This window comes from Aotus nancymaae, unplaced genomic scaffold (genome assembly GCF_030222135.1).
Source record: "Aotus nancymaae isolate 86718 unplaced genomic scaffold, 86718_ANA_hifiasm-v0.15.2.pri h1tg000051l, whole genome shotgun sequence".
NCBI classification, from domain to species: domain Eukaryota; kingdom Metazoa; phylum Chordata; class Mammalia; order Primates; family Aotidae; genus Aotus; species Aotus nancymaae.
The window spans coordinates 22039445-22056599 of record NW_026988465.1 but is presented as its reverse complement, the minus strand read 5'-3'; the positions used below and the strand labels follow the sequence as shown (position 1 = coordinate 22056599).

General features: G+C 40.2%; 1 protein-coding gene across 1 annotated transcript in view; it reads left to right on the top strand.

Annotated features, from left to right (window-relative positions):
- SCGN (secretagogin, EF-hand calcium binding protein) overlaps nt 1-17155 on the top strand; it is a 48046-nt gene that overhangs the window by 10997 nt on the left and 19894 nt on the right. Inside the window, exons 4-6 of the mRNA XM_012458536.2 lie at nt 1426-1515; nt 5904-5960; nt 6384-6461. Coding sequence (XP_012313959.2) covers nt 1426-1515; nt 5904-5960; nt 6384-6461 — 225 coding nt within the window. The remainder of the gene's footprint in view (nt 1-1425; nt 1516-5903; nt 5961-6383; nt 6462-17155) is intronic.

Below are 17155 nucleotides of genomic sequence, written 5' to 3'. Positions count from 1 at the left end.
ATATCAATATCATTATCTCCATTTTCCAAATGAGGAAACTGAGGCACAGGTATATTAACTAAATTACCCAGGATCAAATAATTAGTAACAAAATTACCCATGATCAAATAGTAAGTAATGGAGAAGAAATTTAATTTCACTATAAAGCCTATCACTTATACATTGCACTGCACTGCCTCCCATTGATAAAAGGGGATATTTATACTCATCCTAAAAACTTGGTGGTGAGGATTTAATGAGATGATGAATGAAAAGCTCCTTGCTGGTACCTGCCATGTAGTAGGTACTCAGAATCTGACAGTTATTGTTAACATGATGTGTCCTTGAGCTGACTCATATCCAGTAGAAAATGTGAATGATGATGTGAGCTAATCACACCTAAAGCCCTCCGGGAGCATTTGCTGTGGACTCACTCTGTGGTATTGTACAAGACACTGAGCAAACTACTCAGTTATAGAAGAAATGACCATTGTTTATGGGGACAGCTCAGAAAGAAGACAACATACACTACAATCCTCTAGGTTTGGCAGTGGACACAGCCAAACCTGCATATGTGCTGAAAATAGTATTATTACTACAGAGGGGAACAAGGTATTATTATACCTTTGTTCAAAAGAGTGCATGAAGTAAATCAAACTGGTGCTCGTACAAAAAGCTGATTGGCTGAATTTATCATACTTGAGTCAACTATTGTAGCATCTTATAGACACTAATAATGTAAAAGAATATAAACCATAGCTAACACTCAAGCATCAAGCCAGACAGCAGTCATTCCGGCTTCTGCACTGAAGTACTGTATATATACAGCATCTCACCAGCAAAGCATAGTGATTAAAAGTGTGGGCTTGAGATTGCCAAGGTGAAATACTGACTTCATCAGATACTGATTACACAACTTTGGCAATTTCCTTGTCTCTGTATAGCTGTTTCCTTAACTAGAAAATAATAGTAATGGTACGTCATGTACCCTACAGATTGTTATTAGGATTAAATGAATTAGCATACATAAGCATTTAGACCAATGCCTGGCACACATAAGCCTTATTTGCTATTTTTATGTTGTGTTATTATGGAATTAAATTAATTTAGAATTGGAAGTTCTTAGAATAGTGCCTGGAACATATCAAGCACTTAACAAATTTATTATTGATATTAATGTTGTAGTCATCATTATTTTAGATTATAAGCTCATGGAAGGCAGATATCCATAGTGATTTATACTTAACAGGAGTGTGATACTTTCTGAAAGAATCAATGAATCAAAGAATGACAGTCAAGAGCACAGAACTGCAGACTGAGCTGTTCGTCCTGGGAGATCTGAGCCCTTCTGCCCTGGAATATGTACCACCATGCCTTTTACCAGGGAGCCCTCTTCAAATGGACATTGGCCAGGGTCCCTGACTGTCATTCTTCCTGTTCCTTTAGCTTGCTGGTTTGTTCTTATCTGAGGATGAAAACTTTCTTCTGTTCTTTCGCCGGGAAACCCCACTGGACAGCAGCGTGGAGTTTATGCAGGTGAGTGCTTGTTTGTGTCTTTTTGGAGAAAGAGGCTTGAGACAAGACTACGATCTTAGCCACCTGCTCTAGCTGCCACCACTCCTGCCCGGTGCTCATGGGAGAGCTGAGCACAGAGGATAGGACCAAGCTAAAAAGGCCTTAGTGATGAGCCAGGACTTTGCTCCCAAACCCCAGTGTTCTATTTCAGTGCTGATCTGGGGTGCTCCTGAGTTGACAGGCTCCTTTAGCTTGGGCTGGAGGAAACTAGACAACAGGCCAGGCAGGTACACTGAAGAATGGAGAAGAAGGGCAGGTGATAGACTATGGGAACTGGAGAGCATGTGCCCCGTCTGAAGCCTTTTGAGAATGCTGTCTAGAATCTAGACTCTAGAAAATAGTGGCGACTAATTTTAGTTTTGAAGGCGTGATGATACAGTGAAAACATAATTTATTAAAGTGCCGGTCCAGTCAACGGGCCTTCTGTTTATAATCATGGGAGAGTAAAAGTTAAAGGCAGAATCAATGGGCTCTCTTATCACTTTCCCGCTGGGCTACCCCATCTCTCAGCCTCTCAGTGTTACTGCTCTGTTGGAGAAAAACAAGCAGGGAAGGGCAGATCAGGGTTTCTCCAAGGTCAGAGCAGCAGATTCAAGATAGCCATTGCATCCGGGGACCCCCATTAGAAGAGTTACTATGTCCCCATTTAGGAGATAAGTTATTATCCTTTTGCACTATTTTGTTTACCTTCATGTTTAATTGGGCAAGTACGTGTGTAGGCAATTCACAGAAGAAATTCTGAATGAACCATGTATGGACCATGAATTTATGCCAGTAACTCAAGAAATGCAAATTAAGACAATAATTTTTTGAAGCAAAGTGGCAAAGATTTTAAGAAAATTCACAAAAATTTACAGTGCTTTCAAGGAAACCTAGCGACCGTCACTGGTTCTGTTGGTAGGCATACACTGTGGAATAATTTTATGAAAAGCAATTTTATAAAAATTCAATCAGGCTCCTTTAAAATTTCATTATCCAGAGTTAATTATAAAAAAAACCTTTGTCCTTTGACTAATAATTCTACATTTTCAGGCATCTAACATATGATTATAATCAGAGATGTAGACAAAAGTTTTCTGTATAATAATATTTATATAATGTTGCAGTGTTACTTATAGTTCAAACTGAAAATAACCTAAATATCTAACAATAATGGAAAAGTTAGGTAAGTTATGATATATTCATATAATTCATTCATTCTACAAATTCTTATGAGCACTGTAATATGCAAGATGCTACAGATTCATTAGAGAAAATCCCAGTATTGAACATTATGTATCACTGAAGATCAAGTTTTCAAAAAATATTTAATGACATGAAGGAAATGTAATACAATGTTAAGAAACAAAAGTGTATATGGAATTTGTTCTTTGTTTAAAAATTATTTACCTTAAAGCCTGAATAAATAATAGGTAAATGTACACAAATAAATATTGGTTGTTTGTAAGTGGTAGGATTTAAGGCAATGTTATTCTTTGTACTTTTGTATTTTCTGGTTTTGTATATAGTCATAATTATTTAAAATTTATTTTAAATGACATTTTCAAAATGATTCTAATTGTGTTTTAAAACAGATAACATTTTTAATAAAAATAATAGACTGCACAAGTGTCTAGACAATATGATCCCCAATTCTGTTTTTTAGCATATGTTATAGAAACATGATAGAAATGAAACACACAGAAATAATGAGTAATTATCTCAGGATAGGGATTTCTGGACAGTATAAATTTTTTTTTGTATTTCATTACTTTTGTACAGTAAACATAATTCCAGAAAAAAATCATGAATATAGAAAAAAGTATTAAAATGTTAGGCCTTGTGTAGTCTTGAATAATCTTGAGAACTGGGGAAAGCACATGGCCCTATGGAGCCTTCTTCTTTTTTTTTTTTTTAATTCCACTTTTGGACCTTTCTAGTTTGTCAACTTTATCTGTAAAGAAGAGCTTTCCCTTTCTCTACCCAGTTTTTAGAACTATCATTGTGAATTCTTGAATTTATTTTTTAAGATTAACTATCTTATATCCCATTATATCTGATATATATGGGATATAAGATATATATATCCCGTTATACATGTCATATATATATGATGTGTATATATATTGTATTGCATTTCCTTCATGTCATACACATATATATATGTCATGAAGGAAATGCAATACAATGTTAAGAAGCAAAATATATTTATATAGATAAAAAAAAAATGTACATATATTTTTTGAGACAGAGTCTCACTCTGTTGCCCAGGCTGGAGTGCAGTGGCAGGATCTCAGCTCACTGCAACCTCCACCTCCCGAGTTCAAGCAATTCTCCTGCCTCAGCCTCTCTAGTAATTGGGACTACAGGCACCTGCTACCCTGCCTGGCTAATTTTTGTATTTTTAGTAGAGACAGGGTTTCACTATGTTGGCTGGGCTGGTCTCAAACTCCTGACCTAGTGATCTGCCCGCCTCAGCCTCCCAAAGTGCTGGGATTACAGGCATAAGCCACTGTGCCCAGGCTTTATCCAATATATTTTAAGGAATTCTAAGTTAATGTCTTTACATTTACTAAGTTAATGACTTTTACTTTTTCACAGGATCTTAACACACTATAACTCTTAACCCACATCTACCAGCTCATGTGCCATTATTGTGTAGAATATTAGTTTTATCTTGTTTTCTTTAACCCCACAATTGTTATGCAGTCAAGATTTGTTTCAATTTGCCCATGTGTCACGACATGTCACATTGCTACCACTGTCTTTGTTCACCATTCCGTTTTGTATATCTTAGATTTCCTTCTTCCTGTTCCTTCTTCTTCCTAGAGTATATCTTTTACTGAGGGTCTGCTGGTAATAAACTCTTCTTCTGTTTGTCTGGAAATGTCTTTCCTTTGTCTTTATTCTTTAAAGATAGTCTTGCTGAATATTCACATAAAAATCTTTGGCTCTCCAATGGCTCGTCTGTAGTAAAACTATACGATAATTTACATGGAAATTGCTTGGTGAATGGCATTTAAAAAGCATTCAAAAAATTGTCAAAATTATTTGAAATTCTCAAAGTTTTGGCATATTCACACGATAAAAGTTAGAATATAAATCACATTTATTTCATTGATTTTGTAAATTGGACTAAATTCAGACATAAATGACAGGGTCTGAAAGGAGTGATGTTTCTGAATTGTTATCACTAAATGTCAGTATCGGTGTCGACACAGCGTTAGCATCAGTCCCTCCTACTATCCCTGCAGAGTCTGAACTCCGGACGCTGAATGTGGTTAATCATTAAGGTTCCTGCAGGTGGTAACACAGAACATAGGCAACCCATTTAGGATCCAAGAAAAAAACAAAACAAAACTTAGTCTAACCCTTTATTTTGTACAAGAGTGAGGTAGCTTGTCAATTGATGTGAGGCTTGTTCGTGGAATAATCAGAAGTGGGGAGAGTAATAGCATTATTAAAGAAAGCTGTTCATTGCTTTCCTCAAAGATTTTCAGCTGTTCTGTCTTCCAGTTCAGTAACTGCATCTTCAGCTGGATGAATGCTGGCCTCACACTAATGAGAAGAGTAGCTTTTAACTGGGAATTATCAGAGTTACTTTATCCCCTCCATCAGAGACAAGACCACACAGGCAAGATTTCTTAGGGGACTTCACTGCAGTGTGATTTTTTCAAGTTCATCTTTCATTAAGGCTTTAGTTTTGAAGCTTTAGTTTAAAGCAGGCACCTCAATCTGATTTTCCACCTGTGTGGGTCCCGTGACTTATTGCCTGTAGACCGCATGTGCAGTTTTCTCATAAAACTGCAGGCTTTGTTGCCAGGGACCAGCAGATACTCGGGACAGGCTTTGGTTTCAGTCCTGTGTTACCTCTCTAAGTTTGTGCTTTCCTCTCATGTTGGTTCTCTTAGAAGTCCTTTCACTTTTTTGTGATCTAAGCTATATAATTAAAAAGTCATTTTCATAGCAGTGTTTTACATTGCTGCAATATTTTCATATTGCTGCATTTTTAGGTATTTAGTACTGAGGAGGTTTCTTAGTTTGTCATATTGCCCCAAATTAAAGTTCATCCCTTTTTATCTTTTCATTTTGAGCTTTCCAAAGGACCCTTTCAATGAAAGTCCATTCAATGGGCTTTTTTTTGAAAGCACTGTGGCCCTCCTTAAGTGGCTCCAAGTGAATGCAGTGATCCATTTCTGATGAATTCTGCCCCAAAATTGCTGTCACCAAAGAAAGCCTAAAGCTTCCCATTAAACGTGGAATTTCCATTCAGTTAAGTACTGTTTTCAGATGCTGAACTGTAGTAGATACCACATAATTATTCTAAGTTATCTGAGGATAAATGAATGAATGAATTTTGTGTATTTCAGATTTGGCGCAAATATGATGCTGACAGCAGCGGCTTTATATCAGCTGCTGAGCTCCAGGTAAGTGTCACTGGGAGAAGGGTGGGTTTGTTCATCATTGGGAATTTGGTATGTGTGTATCATGAGTTTGATTTCTGTGAGCCCAAGAAATATGTATGTGAATGTGTTACTCAAAAAATACATATATACATATATATGTGTATATAGATATTGATTTTTAAAAAGTTTAGAAAGTGCAAGGCACATTGGTCTTTCTGGAAAAGAAGCATAATTGAGCATTTATGATACCTTTTTCATGCTGTAGCGATTCCCTGGGTCCCATGAGCTCCCTATGAATAGTGACAGCCCTCCATTCTTGGTTGCTAGCTAAAAGCATTTTATTTCCTCCTGGAAACAACCCACAATTCTTGAATTAAGGCCTTTTAAGATTTTGCAGTTTATTTTCTCACTATATAAAGTATGATTCTTCTCTTGGCGCAACAGAACTTCCTCCGAGACCTCTTCCTTCACCACAAAAAGGCCATTTCTGAGGCTAAACTGGAAGAATACACTGGCACCATGGTAAGTAATGAGTAACGTAATCTCCGTGCGGGCAGCTGCCCGACTCCCTCTCTAGGGCCCAGAAACAGTGTCTTCCAGAGAGTTTGTTTTTGAGAAATTTAAGACAAATGAATGCAAGAGGAAACCTTATCTCAGAAAAACGCTGGCTAAAACTGAACTGTTTTAGCCTTTCTTTTGGGACGAGGTTGCATCTGTTTGAGAGAGAAAGCCGTTCCCCTGTCTGTGGGGAAACTAGAATCGTTCAGTCAACATTAGGTTTCTAAGCACCAGGCTAATAACCTCAATGCTAATCGAAGTCACGTGGAAACAAGTAAACACGGACTTAGACGATCAGGACCAAACAGATGGAAGCTGCTTCTCACCACAGCAGATGATTCCGCTCATTTGTCATGTTGATTTAGTGCAGCTGGAGAGTCAGATAGACGGAGGATGCGCGTTCTACCTCTGCCGCTTACTAGTCATGGTAAGAAAACTTTCTGACGATGTGGCTTTTGTAAGAAAACTGTCAAGCCTCTCGACTTTACTTCTCCTGTAAAATGGGGATGAATAGTACCTAATGCCCGTGAGGGCAAATGAGCTGATGCATAGGAAGCATTTTTCATACTGTCCGGACCATAATGAGTCAGCTCTTACTGCAGTAGTTGCTGCGGTCCTTGTCATTATTTCATGTTCTCCTCATGTCATCCTTGTTCCGAGTGACCTTGAGATTATTTTTGTGTCAGGCTCCATGGAAAGCGGTTAAGTAGGAGGCTGCCTTTGGCGAACTCATCCTCATGTTCTGTTTCGACACCTAACTCGATGCATTTCTCCCAGTACTCGTCAATGATTTGCACTGAATTGTATCCGGCTCCTCTGTCTTTTTCTCTGCCCCTACCCCTTTCTAATCCCTAGGTGTGTGCTTCATTCCTATCAAAATCTTCAGGTTTCTTAATTAGTAAGCAAGGAAATTTGCTGATAAAGCCTTGGTTACTTGTAGGATTGTTCTCTTTATTATAGAAAGAGTTATTGAGCACAATCACCTCACTGAGCCTTATGGTGAAGTCAGGGATACATATCCCTGAGAGGAGTTTGTTAAAATGTGTACCACCAGGTTGACCTATTTAGGCTTTTAATTGGTGTTTTCAAATACTATATTATTTCTAACAACTTCTCTACTGTGTATTATTCATGCAATTTGATGTATCTGATGACTAAGGCTTAGAAAGGGTAAGTGACTAAGTCACCACCAGGTTGAGTTCTTAAGCTCATTTTAAAGATAGGTAACTGAGAACGAATGTTCCTTAGCTTAAGGCATCTGTGAAGCTGGAAGCTAAGCGCCCCTGGTTTTCAGCCCTGGAGCCTTCTCTGCTCTCCCTCTGTACTCTGATTGCTCTGAATGTGCCCCCAGTCAAGTGAGTCTGCTCCGGGAAGGAGGCAAGTCCTCTTTACCCTGGTAACTTGTAATCAGCATAGACAGGTGAAAAGTCAATGCCTAGGAGAGAATGAAATCTCGGGCCAGGATCTCAATTAAGGAAATTATTCGGCTTCTCACTATGTTGATTTGTTTGAATAGCATGAAAAATGATGTCCGGGATCCTGAGTCAATATGTGCTCAGCACCGAAGGGGGAAGGGGGAAGTCCCCGAGCAGTGGGCAGCAGTTCCAGCTGCAGGAGGACCTCTGGGTGCCTTTTGACCTAAGCTCCAGTGAAGCCCTCTAAGAGAATGAATACTATGACAAAGGAAGTTGGACTGAAACTGCCTGGGGTACAAAACAGTAAGGAGGTGGTTTTTCCAGTTCAGCATATTTTTAACCTCGATTGAACAGAATGTTAGCACAGGCTGTTGTTACCTCGATTTGACTGACTTAAAAAACACGGCCTACTTTATGAGTATATATTCATGTAGAATCTCCAGCGTGTTGCCAGTGTTTCTTTGACTATCTCTGACCCTGAGGGGCTTGCCCCCACCTCCGGCTAACCATACATACTAAACCATTACTCTTTTATTTCTTAATATAGCTCAGCGTTCCATCCCGCACTTTTTTCAGCTGCTTCTTGCTTATCCTTCTGTATTCAGTTAGATGTCAACTTACCCTAAAAAAGAAAAATCTTCTGTAGCCTTCACTGGACGATGAGCCCAGTACCCCTTCCCTGTGCCTGTTCAGTGCCTTGCGCACTTCACCATTTTAGCCTCTTAGTCATTTAATTCATTCCACAAATATTCATTATATATCTACTATGCCCCAGGCTTATTCTAGTCACCAGGGATTCAACAGTGAGCAAAATAGACAAAGGGGAGACTGACAACAAATAATAAATGTAATTAATAATACATTATACTGCATAATAGAAGGTGATGGGTGTTACGGAAAAAAATTTAGAAGTGGAGGTGGGCCGGGAATGGCAGTGCTAGAAGGAGCAGTTGGGGTAGGGGACTGGGAAGAAGGGATACTTTTCAATAGGGTGGTCAGGATGGCCCCTCTGAGAAGGTGAGATGTGAGGAGGGACTGAGGGTACAGGGGGCACAGGGCCCCTAGTGCAAGAGCGCACCTGGGATTTTTAAGAACGGGGAGAGAGCAGTGTGTCTGGAGTGGGGTAAGCAAGGATGAGACTAAACAGCGGCCAGACCTTCATGGGACTTTTAGGCTACTGTGAGGACTTGGGGTTTTAGTGAGGTGGAAAACCACTAGAGGGCTATGATGCAGAGGATGTCAAGATTTTCCCACTGGGTTGAGAAGAGCCCTTAGTGGGCAAGAATGGAATCAGGAAGATCTGCCAAGAGGTCATTGCTGCCATCTACGGGAAGGAGGATGGCAGCTTGGACTCAGGTGAGGTGGCAGAAGAGGTGAGAAATAAATATAGTTTGAAGATAGAATTGAGAAGATTTCCTGATGAATCAGGTAGGAGTCAAGGATAACACTGACATTGTCTGTTTATGGGTCTTGTACCCCACTAGCCTGTGACTCTTCAAGGGTGATGACAGCATCTCATCTTCCTGTCCCAGCACTCACATGGGGCCTGACACATAGTAGGCTACTTAATGCAAATTAAACTGAACTTTCAGTTGTTACCTAAGAGGCAGCTGTGATGAAACCATGACAAAACAAGGAATGTTTGTCTGGGGGACCCTCCTCTCTCCACTGTCAGTGTTTCTTCTGACCCTGTGCCCCTATTGTGGCTCTTGCTCCCTCTCGGGGTGCTTGGAGGGTTGCATATTGTACATTTTGGCATCTTGCACAGACCTAATCTTCCCCAAGCAGAGCTTTATGCTCTGGAATTCTCCTTTTCCCCTCCCCCTTAAACTAAACCCTCCAGGGCAAAATCAGAAAGGGTGCAGTAAGTGGCTGAAAAAAGATGATGCACATCACACATCAGGCCAGCAGCCCTCGTTGCCCAGAGCGCTTCTCTTCACAGCCTTCAGGCTTAAATTCAAGAAACTTCAGGGCTGGCAGCATCTTACAATGGGATGTCCTGAGCTCCAGAAAATTTGGCAGTGTGCAACATTTTTAGCTTAGTTTCGTAAGTCTAGAGTTCTGGGAAGTAACTGAGGGAAATCAGAGGAATCTTACCCATCGTTTAAGTATCTGTGTTGAGCACTGTCCCTGGGCCAAGATGGTCCTGTTATTCTATGTCTGTCTCATTGCCAGCACCTCACAGCTCTTCTGCTCATGTGTGCTGCAGTTAAGTACTCATTTTGGTTCTAAATTGTCCCATGGAGACAACTCCATAATCAAGCAAACTTCAAATGGCCCCTGTGTTAGGTCATTCTTGTGTGACTATAAAGAAATACCTGCGACTGGGTAATTTATTTTAAAAGGTTTAATTGGCTCATGGTCCTGCAGGTTATACAAGCATGGTGCTGGCATCTTGTTGTGCTTTGCTTCTCGGGAGGCCTCAGCAGCTTTTACTTATTGTAGAAGGTGAAGCAGGAGCAAGCACATCACGTGGCCAAAGCAGGAACAAGAGAGAGAGAGCTGAGGAGGGTGCCACACACTTTTAAACTACCAGATGTTGAGAGAAATCATTCACTATAGCAAGGACAGCACCAAGGGGATGGTGCTAAACCATTCATCAGAAATCTGCCCCCTTGATTCCTCACCTCTCATCGGGCTCCACTTCCAGCGCTGAGGATTACATTTCAACATGAGATTTAGAGGAGACAATATCCAAACTGTGTTAGCCTCTCATTGGCTTTTTATGCAATGAGCCAAGTGTGGAGAAAGCTGGTGAAGGAGTTTCCACCTAAAGATCTGTGTTTGATCAGAGGACAAAAGGAGTTCAATGACTTTGACCAATCTATTTCATTTTTCTTCCCTAAGTTGTAGAGGTGACTTATACGTTCCAACAAACAGGTTTTGGAACTGGACAGTTGCTTTTTTAAAAGACTGTTTACATTTCCCTAGAAACCTTTGGATGTACTAACTTTTAGGAACTTAACTTTTTCAAAAAAGACTTCTACATCCTGTACTGTGATACACCAAGCACACAATCACATTATTTCTGCTTTAATGGACTTTTATTGAGTGATGGACATAGTCATGGCAATACTCTATGAAAGATTTTGTTCTGAGGTTTAGCATCAAATGCTTTACTTAAGAAATGTAACTTATTAAATGATTTCAAATTGATTTGAATAAGGATTGGCACATTTAAAACTGGCTGAAGCATGACTAATGACTGAGTTAAGCCAGAATGACCAATCAGAAGAGAAAAGCTGAGGTCTGCACACCTTGTCTTATCCTGATTCCTAATTAATGTTCTGAACAAGGAAGGAGACGCCTATTATTAAAATGGAATTATGATACTGAATTTAGAGGTGCTGCTAACACCAGGCAGGAGGAAAGATTTAGCTGTCTGGCTAGAATACTTTTAGATAATATTTACTTTTTAAAAATGTCAGCTATTGGTTCTGGCTGATGTTAAATCACGAACTAAATTAGAGCAGGGAACTTGAACTTGTATAAAACAACAAATTTAAATCTGAGACTATGGCTGACAAAGAGAAGGATATGAGTTTTTCCCCATCCATGCTGCTGGTCTTGGCTCTCATACTTCATACCTGGATTAAAGCAGCTCAGATCTGCTTGCTTCTCTAGGTCTGGACATTCATCGCTGTGATCCAGGCCAACCTGATGCTCATCTGGGCTCAGTCCTCAGACCTTTTCTCTTCTATGTCTACTCTCTCTCATTTGGTCATCTCAACCAGTCTCATGGCTTTGAATACCCATTAAAGGCTGATCACCCTTGATTTATGTGTCTGACTCAGACCACTTCTCTGAAGTTCTTGGATACGCTTGGATGTGTATTTCCACTTGAATTGCATGCCTAATATCCACTTTCAACTTAGCATGTCTCAAATTGAAATTCTGACCTTTCTGCAAAGACCTGGTCCACTACTGGTCTTCCTCAAGCTTTCAAGCTGCTCAAGTCATGACGCCTGAAACCATCTTTGATGCCTTTTCACTCCACATCTAACTGGCAAATATTATTGAATACATTTAAATTACATTATAAATCTGACCATTTCTCACCCTATTCCAAGCCACAATTATTTCTCAGCTGAATTGCATGATGCTTCCCAGCATCTCCCCCTATTTCCAGTCCTGTCTCTTACCATGTATATGGAACACAACAGCCAGGGTGATCTTGTTACACTAGGAGTCAGATTATGCCATTATTCAGATTGAAACCCTCCAATGGCCCTGCCTCTGAGAAGAAGCCAAAGTTCTTACACTACCTGTTCACACACCAGGTCATCACCTTTCCCGCCTTCTCTCCTTTTATTTCCTCCCCAGCCCTAGTCTTGCCACCTGGCATGCTTTCTGCTACTTTGACACACATGTATGTGCTGCCACAGGTCCTTTGCACTTGCCAGATCCCTGCCAATATATTTTTAACCCTAGTATGAATTGGATTTACTTTCATCTCTTTCAGGTCTTTATGAAAAGCCACCTTTTCATTGAGGCTTTCCATTTCCATCCTATTTAAAATTGTACCCCTCAACTTGCTATTCTATATGCTACTTAATTCTTCCTCCAGAGCATTTAACATAGGTAACCTATATATTTCACGTTACATATGTAAAACAGTCAATTTTTTACTTATTTGTCTTATTTTCCATCCCCACTTCCATCTCCTCTTTCCAAATCAGCTCCATGCGAGCATGAATCTTTGTTCAGTAAATAGAACAGTGCCTGGTACCTAGTAGGCACTCAATAAATATTTATTGAATGAACGCATTAATAAATGAATGAATGATGCCACTCACCTGTGCATGGTTCACAAAAGATTAAACTCCTGTTTGTGACTTTCAGTCTTGCGTCGTCTGGTCCCATTTCCCTCTCCCTCTCTAACTTCTCTTCTCCACTCCCACAACACCCTTCATCCTCCCTGGGCACTCTCTATGGCTATCATGTGAATTTCTACCTCGGTGCCTTTGTTCTTACATTTGCTAGTCTACAATGTCTTCCTCTCATCTTTCTACCTCATGTCCAAATCCTATCCCTCCTTCAGAACTTACCCGAATTCTCATCTCCTTCTTCAGCCTCCTCCAGTATTCGGACACATTGCTCTGTCTTTTTCTCAGGGTTAGAGACATAATGCTGAATGTAACTTGTTAACCTCTATTTCTCTTTAATTACAATTGTATGCTCCTAAAATCATGTACTACCTTATGAAATTGTTTGGGATGTCCCATAGTGCGTAGAATGTTATTAGACAAAAATTACCTGACAAGTAATTGTCAATTGATAATATGGAAGGGGGGTTCTAAACCTTTTTTGGAATAGCATATGGCAATAATATCCAGGCAGGAATGAGGATCTCCTTTAAAGATTTTTTTTAAAAAATGAACTGCTAAAGAATGATTTCCAGTAATTCATTAAATAAAGCAAGCTGCGAAATAGTATATTGCATATGGTCCTATTTGTCAAAAAATTAGATGTGATACGTGTGTGTACATATATATACATATGCTTAAAAAGTTTCTGGAAGGATGCAGAGAACTCTGTGAATGGTAGTTACCTCTAGAGCAGGCAAGGGAGAGACTCACACTCCTCACTCTGCTGAAGTATTTGTATTTTTCATCTTGGGCAGGCATTATACGTAAGTTCTCCAATAAGAATTGTGTTAAAAAGTCACAGACTTTCTCTCCCACCACGTGACAGTAGTTGTACTTTGAATCAATTGTTTAAGAAAGTATCTATTGACATTAAGACTGAAAAAGTAAAAGATCATTCAACCTCAGGAGAATTCCGAGTAACTCCAAAGTCCCTGAGGAGTCTCTTGCCAGAGAATGAGAACTACCACACATAGAATTTTAAGACATTTCTTAATAAGACATTGTGTTTCATTTCTGGGAGCCTTTATAGCACCTTTCAGGTAGTTAATTCTCAAAAATGTGTGGGTGGAGTGTGAGTGCAAGTCTTGGAAAAGCAGTGGTAGAGGTGAGAAGAGTGATGAAGGGCTCTTCACCGTTCAGCAATTGCCCTTTAGAAAGGAAGGGCTGCCTCCTGTCGCCATCACTGTCAACTGCCACAGCCTTCATGGCGTGAATTAGTGTAAGGAGGGAGGAAAAATTCAGGCCTATATTTATTTTCTTTTCAAAAGATTCAATAAATAATTATTGAATGCCTATTACTTACTAGAGATGTACCAGGTACTTGGTGGCATATCACAAAACAAAACAAAGATCCCTGCCCTCATGGAGTTTGCAGTCTGGCATTATTACCAATTTACCTGCATCCTGTGCAAGTCACACCTCTCTGTGCCTCTGACTTCAGCTGCCCAATGGAGAAATGGCAGGACTGGCTCAGATATAAGTATGCCTGGTGTTCTGTAGATGCCAACAGGATATCCACCCTCGACCCACCGCCCAGGCAGTGGGTAGGGCTGGAAGTAAGTTGGAAAAGGACAGAGGAACTTGAACCAGGTCCTCTGGGGTACTGCGGCGGTGGCGGGCAGGGCCCAGGCTGGCTCCAGGGACTGCCGCTGCGGCTGCATCTCGGTGGTTGCCTTGCTCGCCAGGTCCTCGGCCTTCTCCACAGCTGTCACTGCTGTCTCCTTTGCCTTCCCCTTGACTTTTCTGGCTGTCTCAGCAAGTATTTTGGAAGGTGCATCATCTGGCAGCTCGGCCAAGATGTACTCAAAACTTCTCACTGTTTCGGTCATGTTGCTTTTGAAAAGAGCATGACCAAGTTCCTGGACAGCTTTGGAGACACTAGGTTAGCTAGGGAAGACTCAGCCTTCCCTGAGGATTTTGGACTAGCACTGTTCTCAGAGTTCACAAAGTAAATGCATCATCCCTCCACCACCATCAGCTGGGCGTGGTTGCTGCAGGTAAAGGTGGTTCCGTCTGATTCCATGGGTGAGCAGTAGAGTCCGCCAGGATGGACACTGGGTGAGCATCATTGGTAAGAAATAGCCACTCAGTCCAGCAGGACATCCCTTTGGTCTTGGTCAGGAGTCACTGGGACAGGAGCTTCTGGGCAGAGGTCAGCTCCTCATATTCTTTGTTTTTGGTCAGAACATGTTTGCTATAGGGATTTGAGTACCAGTGTACTCAAGGTAGTGAACATTTGGATTCAGAAATTCTGGAGGCTGTTCTGGCCTAGGAATACTTTATCATTATTCCAGCCAGGGTAAATGAGCACCCGTGCAGCTACAGGGCACAGCCCAGTGTGCAGGGATGTGTGTGCAGGGCATTGAAGGGGAGCTGGGTTGTGGGCCGGGGGCTGGCAGAGGTGCTTGCTCATGGAGCTCAGGCTGTCACCAACCTGCTCCCACTGCCTGGAGCAGTTGTCAGGCACCAAGCTTATATCTCTTGCTTTATATTCAAGGGTGGGGAAAATAAATAGAAATGAACTATATAAGCATGAATGCAGTGAAGTGAACATTGGCAGTCTTAGAGTTGACTCAACTATCATGAAGTTTTTATTTCTTTAGGGAAACTCAGACCACTAAGTTGGAGGGAAATACACACAGAGTCTTTTTTTGCTTTCCTAGGGAAAAAGAGGCAGTTAGAAAAGGTAAATACCACATCTCTGGCATAGGCTATAGCACCAGATGTTTTACTTCATAACCAAACATGAAGCAAACCAAATTCATGATGAGATACCCAGACTTCATAGAGCTAAGGGTCTGGTTTTATGGAAAGAGCTCTGGTGACAGATATGCTTAGATTAAAATCTTGCTTCTTAGACAACCTACTTAGATCTTTCCAAATATCAGTTTCCTTAGTTGTTACATGCAGATTTTTTTTACCTTATAAGAATGTTGTGATAATTAAATGTAATAACGTAGAAAGTATTGAGCCCTCATACAGATTAAGTTAAAAAATTAAGAAGCCATTATGTCTGAAACAAATATGCCAAGCATTCAGAATTCACTAAAGATTGTACTTGCAAAGAAGCATAATGTCTTAACGTCACACAAGATCTGATTTCTAGTCTTGGAATGTGCTACAGGCATATTCCAAGCTTCCCTTCTTGTTACTCTTTGAACTTACAGCTACAGAGGCCCCAGGAAAGTAGAAAAGCAGATGCAGCCGAATATGCCTGTCATTCATCTCCATGGGTATACACTCAAAGATGGAAAAATTAGGCAAATGATTTTTTTCCTGATTCTCATTCTTATGTGTGCCATAGCCAATTTTCTGATAGGTAGAAGCATAATTTACCACACTGGTATTTAGTTTATCCCCAGGCCAATTTTGAGCAAAGGATTGTTTTCTCTTGGGGTAAGTTTGCACAGCAACGGAGTTAGCCCCACGTCTTTCATGGTGAGTTATTACTTGCTTAAAGCTCAAGCTGATCTAGGTTTCTATTAAAATAGAGCATCTCATAATGATGATGTCACAGAAAATAACTCATGGCTCATCTTTTTGCAAAGTATATCCCCATCAGACTTTTTATGGGATACTGTATAGTGTTTATGCTTAAGGGACATAATTGGATATATAATATGTCCAAATGTATAAAAATATAACCTGTGTTTTATTTTGTAATGCACATTTTTGGTGCCAAAGTAGGGAGAATGGGTTTTCAAATTCATTTTAAATATAAAAAGTAAGCTGGATTTGGAGAAGAAGGATGGGGGACTGATATATTTTTTAAAGCAACAATCTGTTGGATATATTTTCAGATTATCTCACTCCCTTTTTTTCCCCCTGTGCAGCCTCCTTATATGGATATGTTTAGAGATATTCTGTAGCATTAGAATGTTGTAAAGTCACAAAATGCACTCACTTTTCAACTGAGATGTGAAAAGAAATGTATCTCTTCTATTTTGCCTAAACCAATCTGGTCTTCCTGATTTGTGGTTAGCGCAGAAATTTTTAACTTTGAGTTCTAGCTCATTTAAATTTAGTCTGATCTAATAATGTAAACTGCTTCTTTGGACAATGCTAAGTCTCTATATGAAAGGAAAGCCTCAGCATCAACACCTTTTGCCTTCATGGAAAAATGAGATGTTTCCTATACCCTATGGGAGTACCATATGATATGGGCCCTTCGTGGTTGGTGGTTGATATGCTACATGGGGGCTATAAAAAATTTTCAGAAAACCTTGACTCAAAGCAAGAACCCACATTTCAAGCTTATGATCTTTATAATAATCCTGTTTTGCCTGTCAGAGATTGTGGTAGTCATTGCTGCTATCCTGCAAATAATTAGTTTTCTCCTTAAGCACATGGTAGGATTGTATTATTCTGTCCCTTT